The following is a 19,069-nucleotide window of genomic DNA, read 5'->3' as shown; positions in this document are numbered from 1 at the left end:
TATTAGAAACGTTTTTATTAAAAAAACACCACTGAACACAGTAGCTTGGGCCAAGAAAAACCCAGACTGGAGAGATTAGAGAACATTGGCATTACCATTATCAATCTCCAGGAATACGTACAATGATCAACTCCAAAGAAAAAAATATGTTTCAATTTTCACAGATTTCAGTTCAAGCAGGCTACTACCTATCACCATATCTCAGTGTGGGAAATAACTTTGAAGAAGTGTTGTAACACTGCTGAAAATGTACAGGTTTGAGCTTAGAGACCAGGTGGGGAAGCACGGGCAGCCTCAACTGAGGAAATCAGAGTGAGAGGGAAGATGAGTGCCAATGTCTTAACAAACAATTCCATGAGTGAAGGTATGGGTGTTAACGTCTTTGAAATGGGTCTCAGCGTCTCTATTAACAAGCAGCAGGTTTGCTGCGGAGCTCAACGGGACTCCTGAAACTGACAAGGGTCGGCACAAGCCTGAACTTCAAAACTCTGTGAAAATGACATGTTTACGGTGGGGAGGAACGCGTGTCAGGCGATTTGGGAAGGCTGTACCTTCCCGGTACCTCAGCCCTGGGAAAAGAAGGCAACAAGAGGCCGGGAGTTCGGGATAAAAGAGAGATCCTCGAGAGAGAAAACCCCGCGGGCGTGTGGCCTCTCTCTTTATTCGAATAAAGTTGCAGGATTCCTCTGAGTCTTTTGTGGACATTGGTTTTTTTCTTAGCGTGATTTTCCATACGAGTGTCTTCACAGCCGGGGCTGGGGTCGGGGCCGGTTATGCCCTCAAGAGCCGCGGCCGAGGACGGGGTGCCCTCAGAGGCCGGGGTGACCTCAGAGGCCGGGGCGCCCGCGGGGCCCGGGACCGGGGTGCCCTCAGAGGCCGGCGTGCCCTCACGAGCCGGGGCCGGGGTGCCCTCTGAGGCCGGCGTGCCCGCGGGGCCCGGGGCCGGGGTGCCCTCAGAGGCCGGGGTGCCGCGGGGCCCGGGTGCCCGCGGGGCCCGGGCCCGGGGCTCGGCAGCCGCCGCCAGCAGAGCCTCTTCCGGCCGCTCCAGCCTCCGTCTCTGTGGTTGTTCCTCCCGCTCCTCCCTGCGGAGCGGCGGTGATGGCGGAGCCGGGGAGAGCCGGCGGGAGCCCCGAGCCCCCCGTGCAGGTGGTACGTGACAGGCGGGGCTGCCCCGGGCCGGGTGTGCCCGGGGCGGACACGGCAGCTCGGGCGGGGCCGGGGCTGGCCCGGGAGGGCTCTCCCGGAGGGCTCCGTGCCGGCGCGTTTGGGTACGCAGGGTTGGCAACGAAAGGCGTAAAATCTTCCTACAACACTTCCTGTTTTTGTTACTTCCCGTACCTATATACATATATGCATATATACATATATAGACATACATATACACATGCGTGTATATATGTGTGTGTAGATATCTTATATATATTTTATATATATATGCGCCTTTATTATTTAATTTCTGTATAAATTAAACACATAGATAAATATACATCTATCTCTATCTGTGCCTATATAGCCATATAAATAGCAATATAAAAATACAGAAATATATGTAATACTTGTCTAGAATGTGTGGAGTTCAGGGAAATCCAGGTCGTGTCACAATGCTCAGGTCCGGGTTTGGTTCACAGCTCTGTTTTAAGAGTCATATTTGGCTCATAGGCCATGAAACTCCTCTCTGTTGGATGCTGCTGTAAATCAGCCTCAGCTAATGAAATGGTAATTGTGACTCAAATCACTTAGATTGTCACTCAGATGATTTGTAATGCCAAAAGCACATTAGTTAGTTGCAATTTTTGTCCCAAATTACTTTGAGAGAGCTTTACACCTCTGTAGTTCACTGTTTTGGTAGCAGTCTTCAAATACAGAAAGGGCTGCTGCAAGTAGAACTAGAATAATCATCTGTGCTGGGACTGGGAAGTAGGAGCTGGCATAAACTGTAGCAAAAGGACACTGGGAAAACCATTCTAGGTTTCCTTCTGCCTGCTTTTAGTGAGTGCCTTAGCAAGGTTGGTGTTTGACCCTGGAGAGGGTTTGTCAGCAATGCCAGAGCTGTGGTTGTTCTTGTTTTGGGACAGGAGAAGCAGACACAGTCTCTGGAAGTTACTACCAGCTGGTATTTTTGATATCAGACTGCATCTGTAAGTGAAATGGTGCCTGGTTCGTGTTTTTCCCTTCTGTAAATGGTCCAAGGAGATTGAATTATTCTGATACAGTCACACGACGTTAAAAGCCAATTTATGACTGCCCAGTTGCAACTCTTAATCCAGGGTACAAATCTGGTAATGAACAAGGGAGAAATGGCAGTCTAGATTGTTGATTTATCCTCAAACTAAAACTAAACACACAATACCAGTGAGCTGAGCAAGAATGGTGGAACCCAAGAAGACTCTAGTCTACAACATCAGCAATACTCTGAGGTGTTAATCCTATTGCTGAGTACAGTTATTTGTGTGGATTTGTTCATTTTTCAGGTTTTACACAGAAGTATCATCAGCACCTCACCTCTGGGCCTTAGTTTGGCAGGTGTCCAGCTCTGCATGGCTCTGTGGAAGCAGAATTTGCTCACAATAATGTGTTTAGGAACATGTTATTAATATATTATGAGCAGTTCAGTTCAGAGCACCTCAATGCCATCAGATACTTATTGGTTGTTTTATATGTGCTGCCCTCAAAATACTTTTTTCTGCTTTCAGTTCAAACTAAACAGGGAGGTCAAACATCATCTTGCTATTTTGCACTGCTGCCCTGACTTAAAACAGGAGTACACCACGGAAAAAAAGCAAAGAAGTTCCAGTTTTCAAACCAATGGCAAGCTAGTTGGTGATGGCTTAGTCAAATTTTTACTAAGTGAATCAGAAAACAAATTGAAAAATAACTGATTTTTCTGGATATGCAAAACTGTACAAGTTTATATTGTCATTGGAAGAATTGTGGAACCCTTTTTTCCTGAATGAATATGTTAGATTGTTTGGAATGAATGTGTAGGGTCATATCTAATTGCCATGTCCATATAAAGAATATTAAAATTGTGAGTAACTTGAATATAGTACTTCAGAATCTCAGATTTTTTCTGTTATTTTAGTCTCAAAGTACTAATCTGAGACAGTTCTGAAATAATGGTTTTTGTCTGTATGTTGTAATTATTGGGTAATCAGTTTCACTTTTTTTTTGTTTCTCCCTATGTTATTTATCTCTCTAAAACACAAATCAAAGGCCTACTTTGCTTAAAAGCCTAGAGAGCTTTTATCCCACTTCTTTTAAGAACTGTTCCATCATCCTGCCAAAAACCAGGAGGTTCATTCATTTTAGATGTTTGCTATTTCATTTGGCTGTGAAATGCTGTTAATCATTGTACCCTACACAGGACTGGGTTGTACCTGTGTGTACATCCTTCAGTGTCCAAAAATCTGCCTTCTGATGGGTGCACCTCTATTTACACCTTGCACATGTGTTCACATTATTCACAAATTGTGAATAATTCCATCTCAGTGTCCCAGTGTTTTGTTTTTTAGGATTCTCTCCTGCTCACAATAGGAACAAATCCTCTCTTTCTTCCAACCATGTGTTTGTGGCTACCCCACATAATGAGGAGTTTAAATTGTGTTTCTAGGGACTTCTTGAAATGTCCCATGGGACTTTTTAGGAGTTAGTCAGGCACTTAAGTTCCCCATCTAAAAGTAATTTTAGGAGGTACAGGCTTGATTCTCCCTTTTCAAACACAGCCAGTGTGCCACCAGGCTGATTTCTCAGGCCTTTGTATGTTGTGAAGGAAATGTGTTCTCTTTTGAGACACTGAAAGAATTCTGGGGGTTGTTGGCTTTTTAAGGATAATTAGCTCAGTGATGAGTAACTAAACTTGAACAGATAAAGCCCTCCTCTCTGGTTTCTAACCAATTTTCAAATCTTTCAGGTGAGTTTTCCTGCTGTGTGTGCACCTCTGAACCAAGGGGCTGTAGGAGGAAAACTGGAATGGCAGAGTGTGGAGCTGCATCACAGATCAACTTCCAATGTGCTTTAGAGCAGTTGGAGGTAGAATAATTTTTAAAAACTTGGCTGCAGCCCTAGGGTCCAGCTGCATATATGAGCAATTGGAGAGAAATTGATGAGTAAGATGTATTAATGGAGGACAAAAGTGTCTTAAGAAATGCAGGAATACAAGAAACAAGTTAGGGTGGTGTTACAGATGTTTCATTTATGGGTTTGCTTCAGTGGTCTCTCGTTTCCTTGGACTTCCACCAAAAACCATCTTGTGGAACTTAATTTAAAAAGGAGCTTGATAGAAAAGAAAGCAAATCATAAATTTGTAATGAAAATAAAGATTATTCTTCACCTACTTTTATATTAAGATGCATTTTTCAGTGAAAGTTAGTTTCAGAAGGATCTGCTACTTCTCCTTTTTACTAAATATACTGTAGGTAAACAAAAATATGCTTCCTGACATGCATGTGGATCTCTGTTTGTTTTTTTTGTAGTCTATCATTTTGCCTGTTCACAACAGTGAATGCTGGTTAGATGAGTGCCTGAAGTCAGTTTGGGAACAAGATTTTAAAGGAACCATGGAGCTGTCAATTTTTAATGATGCCAGTAAGGTGTGTTTCAGACCTTCTTTAAAATACTGTCCAAGTAAATGCTGTCTCTAACAAGAATTTTTTGGTTCACTTCAACAGACAAGTTAGAATAGCTGCATCTGTGTCATTATTTTTTCTAGGATAGTTCAGCTGAAATAATTGAAAAATGGAAGATCAAGTTGGAAGAAGTTGGTGTTTCAGTAATCATTGGATGCAATAATTCCTCTGAGCCTCGAGGTGGTATGTAGCTTAATTTTGTGAGTTTGGTTCTTATTGCAGGCACCTTCTGATTTTTAGTTTGAAAAGTGTTTTTGTAGCCATTACCACAGCAATGGAAAAACCCACATTGTTTTCTAGAGCTCTGTTTGAAAACTCATTCCAATTTGAATTTGGCCCTGTTGCTTTGGGCTCTGTAGAATTTGTTTATATGTTCAAGGAAAGAAGAACTTGGCTAAGCACTTGTGTGCTCTGCTCTGCAAAAGCAAAAGAATTTTGTTTAATTGTAGTATACACAATGTTGTTCATGCTTACAATTTTACTTTGGCTTTCTGATATCTGATTTATCTTCAGGAGATGGCTTTTAAGATAAAAAAATATTAAAAATTCTTGTATAAGGATTTAAAAAGTAAATGCATATCTTTCAGTCCAGTAAAATAGACCCTGAAATAGAAAATAAATACCTTTTTGATGTTGCTTCAATGATCAAATCAAAACAGAGGTTTCAGAAGTTTTGATGTGAGCTAAAAACCCTCTCACTAAAGTCCCAAGTATTCACTCAAAGGGCTAAACCAATATGTTTAGTGAGCTGTCAGACAGGTGTATGATGTGATCCCCTATTCATTTGCATGCTAATATGAATTATCTCCCACTGCAGGAGATTACAAATAAATCTCTTTCTAAACAGATTTTCTTTTGTTTGCTTTGGTTGGTTTATGTTTGGGGGGGTTTTAGCACAATATCTTCCTGAAATGTAAAACAGATATAAAAGTCAGTTTGTTTTTGGAGAAGTTGTAAAGTTGGAAGATCACAAAGGAAGAACAGTGTGCTCACAGTTTGTACTGGAGCTGTGTAACCACTGTTTCTGTCATTCTGGACTTTGTTTTAATGAGTGGACAGGTAGGAATTGTTGGTTCCAAGTTTGTGTCTTTGAAGTTATCTCTTAAAAGTCACACTTTGGAAACACTGTAACACAAAATTTGGACAGTTGCTGTTTTTTCACTGCACATCCCATTTGAAGTGGAAAGGAACTCAGGCTCTTTAGTCTCCTCAAGATGATCTTCTTATGCAAAAGCCCACTTCTGTTTCAGAAAGTTTGCTTTTCATCCCCTGTTGAAACATGCAAATAAATTGGTAGTTTGTGCACTGAATTCATCTGCAACCTGGTTGAGGCCCCTGCCTTTATTTACTGTCATTTCTCCTGACTGTAGGCTTTACATCTGTTTTTAAATAGTTGTCAGACACAGCAATACTGAAGTAGCACAGCATAACCCTTACTATAAATATTTTTAGTATTTTAATACCTTTAGCATGAACTGGTGTTGTTTTGACAGTGCAGCTTGTAATATTAGAACTATTGGGCTGGTAATGACAAAAGGCAGACAAGGTTTTTAGAGGGAATTTTTCTCCTTTGAGCAACTGATACAGCTGGAGTTGAGCAATGTCAAGAATTACTCATAATCCTGTAACTTTTTCTTCTTTTTTCTCTCCCCTCTGCTATTGGGTGATTGGTCTCTGTTGAAAACTGACTTCTTTTACTGATCAAGAAACTGATCAAGAAACTAAGTAGGTTACAATTTCTTAGGTCAAAGAATAATCCCAGAGGTTGTTAATTCTGGTATTTGAGATAGCTTGTAATGTTTCTGCTAATACCATCGTGTTGTGTAACATATTTCCCATTTTTATAAACATGTCTAAAATCTTGTTCCTACCAGAGTGTTTTATCAATTGTGTATAAACTAGGTTTTAGTTTGCCAGAACACACAAGCAAGATGGTTTTAAAAAAAAATTTAGAATTCTGATGTTTGTTCACCTTTGCACTTCAAGAAACTGAACCTAAAATTGAGTTCCAGTTGTGAATTCCATCATGCCATTAGGGATATCTCAGATTATTTAGATTATTTTTTGGTTTAGCATGCATTTGTCAGTGTTGGGGTAGCTGGAGACTGAACAGATCTCTAATAAATTGGGGATGGGAGGAGCTGTGCACTATGTAAATATATAATTTAAATAATAGTGTGAAATATATAGTTCTGCTAAAAAACAAACCCAGGCTTATCCATGTGGGAGACACTCTCAGGTCACCGTTAAAACAAGGACACCTTTACTTCATGGTTGTTAAATTTTAGAAGCAGGTTACTTGAAATCCATAGCATTTGTTTGCTTTTGGTGATTTACTTTCATTTTGTTAAGGACTAGGTACAACTGGAAGGAGTCTTGCCTTGAAAAGAAGATGCTTTGGTACAGAAACAATGTACTAGTCAGGCTTCACATCTTCAACTATTTACACAAGATTAGGATTTATTTCTGATTCTTTTCTAACATGTAAAAGAAAGGGGGGGAACCTTGGAAAAAAGAAAGGGTCACTTGCCTAAAAAAAGGAAACCTTTTTCTTTCCAAGAGTAAGGAATGTTAATATCTCACTGAGGCTTAAGTTTTTACGGCTGTAACCATGGTAACAGGCTCTTTTCACCAAGTAAGCAGGCCTTACAAAACTCAGAGACCTGGCACAAACATTTCATTTTGTTCAGTAGAGTAATATTAAAGAAATTATTTTACTCATGCCAAACACAGAATTTGTTGTGGTGAAAGAATTTTTAATACCTAGTTTCTTCTATGGGGACTTATCTTTATCTTCTTAATAATTTAAAAAATATGTGTATTTTCTTCTCTCTCTTTCCTCTAAAAGATATCTGGTATATGAAAAATTTCAGGATGTTTCTGTCTTAAACATAGCAAGAAATATTTTCCAGCTCATTCTCATAACAAATACTAGAAATTTTGTGATTTTATTTAAAGTGGTTTATTTGAAAATGAGATCTGAAATACTCCAGGAAGTTCATAGGGTAATATAATTGCCATCTTCTAGTTGCTTTGAAGCCTCCACTCTTTTCTTACAGTTTTGATTCTTTGTAATTCATTATTGTCCCCTGAAAGTTATTGAAATATTTGAGTGTGTTAATAACAGCACCGAAATGTAAGTCCGGGCCACTTTACAGCTGCTCTGGCTTCTGATAGTACTGATGTGTTTAAAGTTGGGCAGATTTAATTCTGTCATCATTTTGGTGCTGTTCTTTTATCTCCTGCTTTACCAGGGGTAAGTGAAGGACTGGGGGTTGCTGCTTTGGCATGCCCAGGCCTGCTGACTTGCATCAGTTGTTTCCCACTCAAACTGCTGGTGCCAGGACCCAGCTCTGCTGCTGTGGCAGCTCCTGTCTCTGCCAGCTGCTTTTTTACTGCCAGTAGGAAGGAGACTGAGAGTTACTGTGTAGATGAGATTCCATATTCATAGGTCTGTAAAAGGCAGAATGTAAACATCCTGTAAAATAATAAATCCAAAAAACACACAATGAAGAGAAGTTCAGGTGAGGATTAAAGTACATGAGAAAAAATGACACAGTTATGAGGGAGAGCCTTTATTAGTCCTGTTCTGGTGGTAGTTGACATAATGTTCCTTGAGGCAGTAAGAAATGCAGTCATAAGTCTTTTTCTGTACTTGGACAGCTCAGCAAAATAGCCAAGGAGCACGTGCATTACAACTAAGGGAACCTTTGAGCCCAGTTAAATCTGTTTCCTGAGCAAACTTAAATTTGTAACACATCAAAGGATAAGAGAATTACAGAACCCTGCTTTTTTTTCAATTCAAAATCAGAAACTTTGTGAATAATATTATTTAAAATTGTTCTGCTCCGCTTCATGGTGAGATTTTTTGGCTTTACGTTTCCAGTTTTCCCCCTAAAGTGTAAAAACCCTACAGTATTGCATGTCTTCACAATGTTTATTTTGCAAGTCAGTCAGGGTGATCTTGCTGGATTCTCTGACTTGGTTCCAAAAATACTCCAAAGGAAGCTTAAATGTTTCATATGTGACCAAGTGGAATCCATGCAGCATTTTTCAGACTAACACTGGGTATAGTGTGGGCTTTTCTTAGAATGCTGCCCAGGGCCACAATTCAGAGATCAGAAAGTTCTTAGGTTCACCCTGTCTACCTGCAAAAATGATCCCAGGTAAGCATTCCCACCTTGTGGGTGTATCCCACTGGTTGCTGCAGTCCCATCCTTACCTTCCACTGTGGATTCCTGCTCCTTCCTATTTATCTGCTTCTGCCATTTGTTTGACCCTCCAGAAAGTCATCTACTTCAGAAATTAAGCTGACAAAATAATTTTCTTCTTTGGTTCATTCATTTCTTACTGAAATGAATGGGTTGGTAAAAAGATTCACCAAGTGTGAGGAAGTCAGAAACTTGAGACACCCTAGGTGCCAATGCTGTCATTTGTCTGAAGTGACATTTCAGTGTGGTCCCCATTGATGATACAACATGTTATGGTATAAATAAATCACCTTTGTGCTCTGTGCATGTATCTAATAAATCAGCCTTCTTTGGCTTCTCTCTGCATCACCTTTACATGAATGGCACGTGAAGAGTTTCTATTTGCAAACTTTATATTTGCCAAGCACCAAGGAACAGAATTTTTTGAGTCCTCCTGAGATCCCTGATGGGAAGAACAGCAGTTTCTGGTCCTTCCCTGCCTCTTTTATGATTTGCTGGTATTTTTTAGGGCTTCAAAGATGAATGTATGTACAGCCAAGGGTTTTCAGCATCTGCTCTTTGCAAGGGGTTGGCCTGGATGACCCTTCCAGCCCAAAGCTTTCTGTGATTCTACAAGCTGAGGTTCTGGATATAAAATCTGCCCTCTTCAAGATGCACATTACATATTATATCTTTGGGGAGGGCTGGCAAAAGAACTCTTATTGTACTTGATTGTAGAATTCTGGTTCTCACTCAGAGAAGGTGACTGACATAGGCCTCCTATTTCAATATTCACAAATTACATTGCTTTAAGTATGGAAAAATCTAGTACTTTATTGAGATTTTAAAAGATGCAACAGTAAAAACTCCTCCATATTTTTATCTTTGCTTTCTCAACAGTTGGATTTGCTAAAAATCAAGCAGTAATTCAGAGCTCAGGAACCTATCTCTGCTTTCTGGATTCAGTAAGTTAATGCCTTTTGTCTAACTTGGTTTTGTCAATATAATCCTTTCCTTTTTAATGGAGTTGCTGATTTTGCTGTAAGACAACCTGCTTAAAGAAGTTTGGTTAATGTGCTGGTTACTATTTATGGCTGTAAAGTTGTATTCCAACCTGTAGAAAGCCTTACATCATTCTTTGATTATATCAGATTTCACAAGCTGCTGTGAACAGGGCTGGGCAAGGTTGGTATTTAGGTGTTTTGAGGATTTTTCTTTCCCACATTCTTCAGAAAATTGTATTGATGAGAAACTAAGAGCTAATCTACTGGCTTTTTGATGTAAAAGAGGAGAAGTCTCACCTTCCAAGTTGAATTTTTTTTTTCCTGTCCTTTGTTGGATATCTTCTGTGAAGCCATTGAGCTCGGTAACCCGAAGATAAGGATCTCACTTGGTGTAGCTGAATATGCAGGAATGGTTTCACAAAGGTGCCCAGCTGAGCACGGGAGTGGGGCCGTGTGCTGGGAGCAGGCAAGAAGAGCAGGACCTTCAAGGCTCACTGATCTCCTGTAATTTCACCTGAAGAGTGATTTTTTTCCCTCTGAATTGAAACTGAACTTTAGGATAGGGTAGTACAGGATGAACTGGCTGCTGATAGGGTTGGTTTTCAGCTACAATTCAACTGGATATTATGATTGTGCTTGTTAAAAAGTGTTGTGAGAGCAGGTATGTGAACTCTACATCCATTCTCAGGTTTTAATTAGGGAAATCCTTCAGTTTGCAAACTCCACCTGCCTTATCAACTTGATGGAAGAAATTTTTTTCTGTTCATATGTTAAAATATTGTGATTTTTGTGCTATATTGTTAGTCAGTGAGATTTTGCATATCTAAAATTTAAAAAAGAAAACAAAAATCCAGGGAACTTAGGAATTATTTGCAAAATTTGGGTATTCTAGGCTTGCATTACATTGCACAGGGCATTCTAGGGAGTCTGTGGGATGAGGAATTGTGTGCTTGAGTTGGCTGAAGTTATCTGAGTTCACGAGTACATGAATGAGAAATTAATCTACTCTTGTCCCATGAAGCTTCAGATCTTCTGTCTCAAATATGTAGAGCATGATGCACTGAAGTAAATGATGGATTAGTCTTTCTTTTCAATCCAGACAGATCTAGTTGTTTGAAAATCACTGGCAGTAAACTAGAAAATCAAATTCTCTCAATGAAGTTAATTCATATCTTCATTGTGATTCTTCAGAATTCTCAATTTGTAATTTACCATATATTAAAATCTTCCTGCTGCTGTGTTGTTTCTGTTGGCTGACTATTGCAGGAAAACAAAACATCAGGGAAGCAAATGACAATTATTAAGGAATCTAACTGGTAATGATACTGTATTTCTGCAATATTGTCATTAGCAGAAGTTTATGTTTAATATTATCAAGAGTTACTTGAAATGAGTTGAGGATTTTATGGTTTACAGTGTGGATAAGCTTAGGAGAAGTTACCAAGATTTTCTGTTCTCTGCATTTTTATTGCTTCTTCAAATCAGAGGCATTCTGGACTACCAGAAACCTAATCTTGTTACAAAAGAAATATTAAATACCTGGCATTACTTAAGTGTATTTTCTATTGTCTCCCCTTGTGACTACCATGTTTTGCTGAAAACAGATCAGAGCAAATAAAATGGATGTGGAAACTGCTACAAGACCAAATATTGCTCAGTGTTTTGGCTGTAGCTAGTAAATGTTGTGTGATAGTAGCTGGGGCACAGATGTTGCCAGCTGTTTAACAACTCTGCTTCCACACACCACCTACCTTCTTCATTTCAGTCACCAGTCCAGTATCCAGCTCTCTAGGAAGGAATGTTGATATCAGCCTGTTGGAATGTGCTGCAGCAATGCCAAGGAATTGACCTTCAGAAGTGCAGCCACAATTTCAGGTTTGCTACAGGTGGATGTGGAGAGGAATGGAGCTGTTTGTGCACATTACAAATAGGTGGAGAAATGCAGCCCTGGCTTTTTGTGCATTCTTTGCTTTCTCTGTGAAGTGAAATGAGGGGATGAGCATATTTGGGAGCATCTTTGGAAATGCTGGCTCCAGCAAGGCTGTTTCTGCTTGCCATTCCAGCTGGAGTCAAGCTGCTCGTGTTATGTCTCTCAACACAGATTTCTGAGGACAACAAACTGGGAAGAAATGTGGAAAAAAAAAGGTTACAGGTCTCAGAACTGTCAGAATTTGATCAGCCTTTTCTAGTATGAAGTGGCAGCTGTTGGACTAACAGCTATTGTGGAGGTTTTTTTACTGTGGTTGTTGTTACAGATTTCACCTCCAAGCTCCTAAGGCATTTTTTCCTCTCTGGGAAAACATGTAGAAAAATGGAAACTACTTAACAATTTTTTCATAATATGGGAAAATGAGGGCTAATTTTGCAAATATATTTCACTGTTAGCTTTTATTCTTCTAATTGTCTGCAGTTATGACTTTATCTGCCAGTTTCATTGTGCTGTAGCTGTAGTTTGTCACTTCTCTGGGGTGGTGCCATCTTTGTAAGAAGCATTTACCCCCTTGCAGCACAGCAGAACTCTTCCACTAAAAATTCTGCTTTGAACTGCTGTTTTCATTGCCAGGCACATAAACATGCCTCTACTTGTCTGAAACTGTATTTCTTTAAAAAAGGATCGTGCTTTCATTTCATCCTAATAATCTGTGGAGTTTCCAATCATTTCAGGTTTATTCAGTGTGCTGTTGGAGAGATCCTTACTGTTAAAGAAGAAACATAAAAATGTGTCCCTTTTTGAACTGCAGTGTTTCAAACCCAGTTATAATCGCTTGAGAACTTAACATGCTTGTTTTAATCTTTTGAAAGGCTCTGTTGGCAATTTATAACAATTTCAGAGATTCTCAGGCAGTTCAAAGATATGACTTCAAACCAAGTTGCCACAGTGTCACTGCTTGCTAATAGTCAGAAATGCCATGGGGACACAGGTAAGTTTTATTCACCAAAAATGATGGTGAACCACACCAGATTTGTCATTCCTGTGATGGAATTGGCAGCTCCTGACCTGTTCCTTTTGGTTTGGGAGATTGGTTTGCATGATTTAAATTTGGAATGGTAATCCTTAATTGCTGTGTGCATACTTGCTTAATTTCAAATTTTCTGTGTTCCTTGAGGTTCAAATTCAAACCCACCTCATTGAGGGGGTGTTGCTAAAGGCCTTGGAGGAAGGAGGTTGGACCTTCTCTAGCCAGCTGTGTCAGGCACACTCAGTTATAAACAGATTATTTTTCTAGCCTCTGTAACTTCCCAGGTTTGGAAGCATGGATTTCCTCTTTGTTGCCATTATACATTACAGGCATTAATAAACTTCTGAAATATTCCTCCTTTCTTTCAAATTAGTCTGTATTTCTTAGAAAATGAAGATGTGATCAGAGTTCATGCATTTCCTTTCTGTTGTTTACCACACTGTTCCTTGGGAACTTATCTTCTGATATAAAAACTGAAATAAGCTGTTACACAAATAGCAGGTGTGGATGTAGTGGTGAACTCCATTACCAGAAGAGTTGTCCATGTTTCCTAAGCACTAATGAGCCCCAAAAGGTCAAAATATGAGTGCTTGAAGACATCATCCCCATCATTGTTTTGTAAAGATGTGTTTGTATTAAAACCAGATTAAATGTCTCTGTCTGGCATGAAATGTTAAATGAAGAAGCAAACCTTCAGAATTTGGTTGCCATTACCTCTCCCTACATGTGTCTTCATCTATTCAGTACTTAAAGAGGGCATTTGGAATCACTGGTGAAGCTTTTCTCTTGTCAGGGTTTACTGGCTTTGCTGCTGAACACCTTGTGAGTTACCTGCTTCACTTGGCTGAAAACACATCATTTTTTTTCAGTGATCTATGAGCAAAAATCAAGGTGATCTCCAGTGACCAGAGAAAATCAAGAAATAGAAAGGCATGTGTCTGCATTTGTTGAATAAATGCACTGAGGTGGGAGCTGCTCCTACAGCAAAATTTCCTGATCAACTAATAGTGATGCTTAATGAAAAGATTCCATTAAAAAGATTGTCAGGCTCATAAGAGCACCACATAGATCATTCCATGTAGACCTGTTTGTTGCTATGCTCAAAAAAAGAAAGGTGCTCAATAGGTTAGCTTCTTAATTTGAAATGTTTTCAGAGTAGAAACAGAAAAGTAGCACTTTTCCTTACGATCTTGCACGTACTGACAGATGATTAGTCCCAGGTGATTTGTGGGTGCCATTTGAGTGCCTGGTTCCAGGGAGTTTGACAGTGTGGGGCTGCTCAAACAGCAGCCCCTGGAGAATTGCCTGGGATCAGGGCATTTCCTTCAGCAGAGCTGTTGACAGGCCACTTTTTGGAGGTTCCAGGCATTTCACTTTCCTGGTTCAAGGAGTTGAATTGAACAATAGCAAAGAAAGATTTTCCCTCTAGTCTGAGCAGGTGCAGGATAAATGAATGGACCATTTGATGAATTGAAAGATTTTGGAGATGTCATATTGTTGCTCAGTGAGTGAAACATTCCTCCCGCTGCTGCTGCTGGTTGTATTTTGAATTTAATAGCTGTGATGGGAAGAAGGTGCTGTTGTTATGGGAGTGAAGTGTATCAGCTCTCAATCCTTTTTTTTTTTTTTTTCATTTTGAGCAGCCAAATATGAAGGAGTTTGGAAAAGCAGGAGATGCTGAGTCTGTAATGTGAGCTTAAGAAAGCACCTCAATACTGACCTATAATGTTTTGTTTTCTGTGAACTTGCCCTTGGTTGCAAAAAGTAGATGTGTATTGTGCATTGAATTGTATATTTTGTTTTACTTTCTCAAGTGCAGAGGCACCAATTTTTAAGGGAAAATTATGAAGTTACCACTGTGGAGCCTAATGTGCTCCACACAGCCTGGCTGAAGGGGCCAGCTTTTGTATTCCAAGTATATGATTAGGGAAGGCATGCATTTATTTAACATTTATTTTAAATTTCTTATATTTTGTCCATTCTTTTCATGTGAGAAATTTATCTTCATCCTGTCAGCTGTATATCTGCTAGGGGACAACCATTAGAGACTTCCATGTGAACAGAGAAAACTGGATTTAATTGTTTTTTGTAAAAAATATTTTTCAATGTAAGTCACTGCTACTATTGTTATCTTCCCTACTCTCACCTAGGAAACAGAAACAAACTAAATATACTTCCCTCTTTTGTATAGCCCCCCCCCCCCCCCCTTTTTTCCCTGTCTGAAATGAGTGAAAAATAATTTGGAAAGTGTTTGCCTGATGTGTTATTCTCAGTGTTAAACTAAAAAAACCAAAAAGATGACCAAACTCTGCCTGTAGAAACTGAAGTCTGGCAACACATGTGCTGAAGTCAATATCAGAAGTGCAACAGCTTTGGTAGAAAATTTGGGATTCATTGTGTATGTTGGGTAAAGTATTTTACCACCTTAGTTGTTTAATACTATAGTTGCTAAAATTCCATAATTCTTTTTAAGGTGCTCTTAATTTGTGGTACAATCACTTTGGTTTTACTCATTCAGATTTATTTAGGTTTTTAAATACCAGTCTTGAATCCATCCAAGTTCCCTAAGATGATTTCATTATAAATACATTTATAAATGCATGGTTACCTTTCCACAGTGAGGAATCTGCCAAAGCTGGATTTTGCAGTTACTTTTCTGCTACCAACCTGAATCCAAAAAAGCTGAATGATGGTTGTATCTCATTTCTGTCTGGGGTGTGATTTATATTTTGTGCTCATTATTATAGTATTATTATATTACTCATTAGTATTATATCTAGTATTAGCATATACTATATATTTTTTTATTACATTACTCATTATTATAGTATTTGGGATTATGTCCTAAACTATTCTATTCTTTTTTTTTCCCCCTCTTTCTTTCTCCTTCCATGAACTCAGAAGGTATCACAGAACCATCCAGCAGTGCAGTGTGTGTATAAAGCTGCTAATAAAAAAATGAGACAGAATTATTGAAAGAAATACAGGTCATGCAGGGTAAGAGTTCATAGAGTTTTCCAGCATTAGAGAACAAAGCTGTATTAATAAAAAGAGGCATTTAGAAGTTTTTGTGGTTAGAGTGCCCCCTCTTTAGCTGGAGTTTACAGAATACTGATGCTCTCTGATAGCCTAAGCCCCAGATCTGTGAGTTTTGCCAATAGCATCAAACTGACCCAGTGTTTTCTTAGGGGAATGGGGCCATTCCTGCCAAACTGGGTGGTTATGAAAACATGACATCGACCTCTTTGGTGCATAGGTTATTTTGATTTGGTTTGAATGCTTTCCATGCTGATTTAACCTTTTTAAATCAAGTATATTATTTTTCATCTTTGTGAATGTGAGAGTTCTTTCTGTTGTGTGGGATCATGAACAGTGAGATTTTTTGGCACAAGAGCAAATGTTGTATCTTGTAAAAGATGAGTTTTACATTGTTCTGAGCATTGAAATTCCTTGCTTTTTGGTGGATTTTCTTCTTTTTTCCCCTTTTCCCCCCTTTTTTATCCCTTTCCCCCCTTCCCCTTTTTCCCTTTTTTCTCTTTTTTTCCCTATTCTTCCCTTTCCCCCCTTTTTCCCTTTTTACCCTTTTATTCCCTTTTTCCCTTTTTTCCCCTTTTCTTCCCTTTCCCTCTTTTTCCTCTTTTTACCCTTTTATTCCCTTTTTTCCCTTTTTCCCCCTTTTCTTCCCTTCCCCCCCCCCTTTTCCTCCTTTTTCCCCCTTTTTTCCCTTCCTTTGGATTTACCAAGAAAACATATAAGGATCTTTAGCAACTAGCAAAGGAGTGAACACAGTTCAGTTAAAATATATCTGCTATTGCTTGTATGAAAATCAGGTTTTAATTCAAAAAGATCATCTCTGTATTTGGCATAAAGAAAGAGGATTATGTTTTTCTTGTGGGAAATGGGGTAAAGGTTTTATGGGAACACTTGCTTGATACTGGAATTCTGGTGCTCTGTTGCTAAAGTGGATGAGGTGGTAAATAATATTATTGTAGTTTTGAAGTCATGGGAAATCTGAAGGGGTTTTTTGCTCTATTGGCTTTGAAAATCAGGAACAGCTGTCGTGTTTATTACTAAACATATCCTAAATGCAAAATTCAGAAAAATGCTTTTGATGACGTAGTCCTCCCATCTTTTATAAACTTACATATGATAAGAGTCAGTCTTATTATTATTTTGTTTTATCTTTAACCTTGAATTGCATTAAATAGTTGGATCTACTTCTGAAACTTTTTTTATCATGCATGTTTTGATAAAACTATAGGGGCACCTTTATAGCAAGGTCATTCAACTCTTCAAGCTGTAGATATTTAAACACTAATATTTTTTGTTGCTGTTGACTTGATGGGAAGTTTTAATGTGAAAGTGGTTGGAAATTCAATATTGAGGGTTGGTGCTTTAATAGGAAAATCAGAATGATTTCAGTGTGAGGAACTGTTAAAAGGGTGTCTGTAGAAAGGAATTCAGGGCTCCTTTGAATTATGTTTGCCTGATTAAGTTTATTTGGAAATACTCTGAGAAGAAATAGGCTGTGCTAGCTTTAACCAGTATCTAAAAAAGGCTGATTCTTTAAAAGGGAGGAAATATGGCTCCCACATGGAAAAGAATATAGGTAGAAACCTCAGGGGCCTAAAAAATTTAGGGAACAAAAATTGTGCTGTAGTTTCTATAAACTGTAAAATCACTACCTAGAAAGGATTTAATTTTGAACAGGAAATAATATAAATTTGAAAGGAATCTCTCCTAACAGTTCAAGGCAGGATGGCAAAATGACTGACCTTTCACAAAACAACCTGTCTTTTTTTATGTAAATAGAACAGATCTTTATGCTACAAGTGGAAGAAGTGCTAACACAAAATTTAAATCCAAGTGGTGTGTTTTAAAGCCAGTGTCAATGCTAATGCATTCTATGAGTGTGGGTACTTCCCTTTTTCCTTTTCCTCAGAATTTTCTCATTTCACAAGTACCAGTTCTTGTGCCCATGAAACATGACATATTTTTAGATCTAGAGGCCAAAGGCTTTTCATTTTCAGTGGAACAAGGTACAGCCAGATTACAGAGAACATTTCCTCACATTGCCACGTCTCAGATCTCATGGCTTTAAGGGAGGGTAGTTCCTTGTCCTCACACTGCCAGTGCTGCTGGGGGAGTTGTGAAAGAGTTGGAGAGTTTCTTGAGAAATAAATGTGAAATGTGTGCGTGCCTGTGGATGTGTGTTGAGATCACAGCACCACTGTCACGTAGTAGTTTCCATCACTTCCAGCTCCAATAGCATCCAGTTTAATCCACAAAAAGTGTGAAGTCTCTTCATATCTGTTCCATTTGCATTTCTGACTGCAAGCCAGTAAAATGATGTTCATTTAGCAACATATTCTAATGTGTGTCAGTAGTGTTCTGTGACCCTTTTTATGTTCAGTAACAGTGTGCTATTTATTCCAGGATGATGTGATGATGCCACAGCGGGTTAGGCTGCAGCACCAAGTTGCCATTCAACACCCAAACAGTGTGAGTACTTTTTTCTTGTGTGTATTTCTGGGTTTTTCTTTGACAGAGTTCCGGATACATCTTTAAAAGGATATGAAAATTTCACAGTGAGGCTGGGGGAGGCAAAGCAATAACCAGTGTATTCTTTTCCTTTATTTTTAATCCTTGCACTGAATGGGAGCTTTGATTGAACTTCTTTTCTTCCTTTTATTTTCTCTCTTCAGAAAACCAGATCTCATTACAACAGTAATACTCTTTTGCAAATAAGTATATAGGTTTGGCTAATGTCTGTAATCTAAAGGAGAATGCCTTTTTTATGTAGCCTTTCCAAGTCATGTGAAAAGCTGCAAAGGATTGGCTACAGCTATGGTTTATCTGCTTTTAATAATTAAGGAACTGTAAACCATAGGGAATGTATGGGTTGTTACCACTGATGAACTGGCCTACAGTTCAGCTGATGTTTCTCTCTATGTCAGCCTGTAAAATGAAACATTATTAGAATTCCATTCTTTATTCCTGTGAAATAAACTGTTCTGTGAGAGAGTTTTTCTCTGATCTATATGATTCTGGTTTTATATGATTTTCTGTGATTAAAGTCAGTGTTCTTTAGAGAGAGTTTGTGCATATGTTCTACTTATCCAAAGATAATATATATACTTGTTGCCTATATATATGTATATATATACTTGTTATGGCAGTTAGTTAATTTGTCAATACTACTGACAAAGATATTCCTTTATAAACTTGAAAACTGAGTTCGTTTTGTCAGCAAAATCAGCCTTATTGTTTCCACATCTCTGACATTTTCT

General features: G+C 38.7%; 1 protein-coding gene across 1 annotated transcript in view; it reads left to right on the top strand.

Moving 5' to 3' along the window:
* Nucleotides 1-1,098: 1,098 nt before the first annotated feature.
* The window catches only part of B3GNTL1 (UDP-GlcNAc:betaGal beta-1,3-N-acetylglucosaminyltransferase like 1), a gene marked incomplete at its 5' end in the record, with an annotated part of 104,148 nt that continues 86,177 nt past the window's right edge, over nucleotides 1,099-19,069 (top strand). Inside the window, 5 exons of the mRNA XM_084218413.1 lie at nucleotides 1,099-1,149; nucleotides 4,473-4,589; nucleotides 4,709-4,808; nucleotides 9,716-9,780; nucleotides 18,216-18,281. Of these exons, the coding sequence (XP_084074539.1) occupies nucleotides 1,099-1,149; nucleotides 4,473-4,589; nucleotides 4,709-4,808; nucleotides 9,716-9,780; nucleotides 18,216-18,281 (399 nt within the window). The remainder of the gene's footprint in view (nucleotides 1,150-4,472; nucleotides 4,590-4,708; nucleotides 4,809-9,715; nucleotides 9,781-18,215; nucleotides 18,282-19,069) is intronic.

The sequence above is a fragment of the Fringilla coelebs genome (assembly GCF_963513975.1).
Source record: "Fringilla coelebs genome assembly, chromosome: 19".
Lineage (NCBI taxonomy): Eukaryota > Metazoa > Chordata > Aves > Passeriformes > Fringillidae > Fringilla > Fringilla coelebs.
This window is presented reverse-complemented; position numbering and strand designations above follow the sequence as displayed.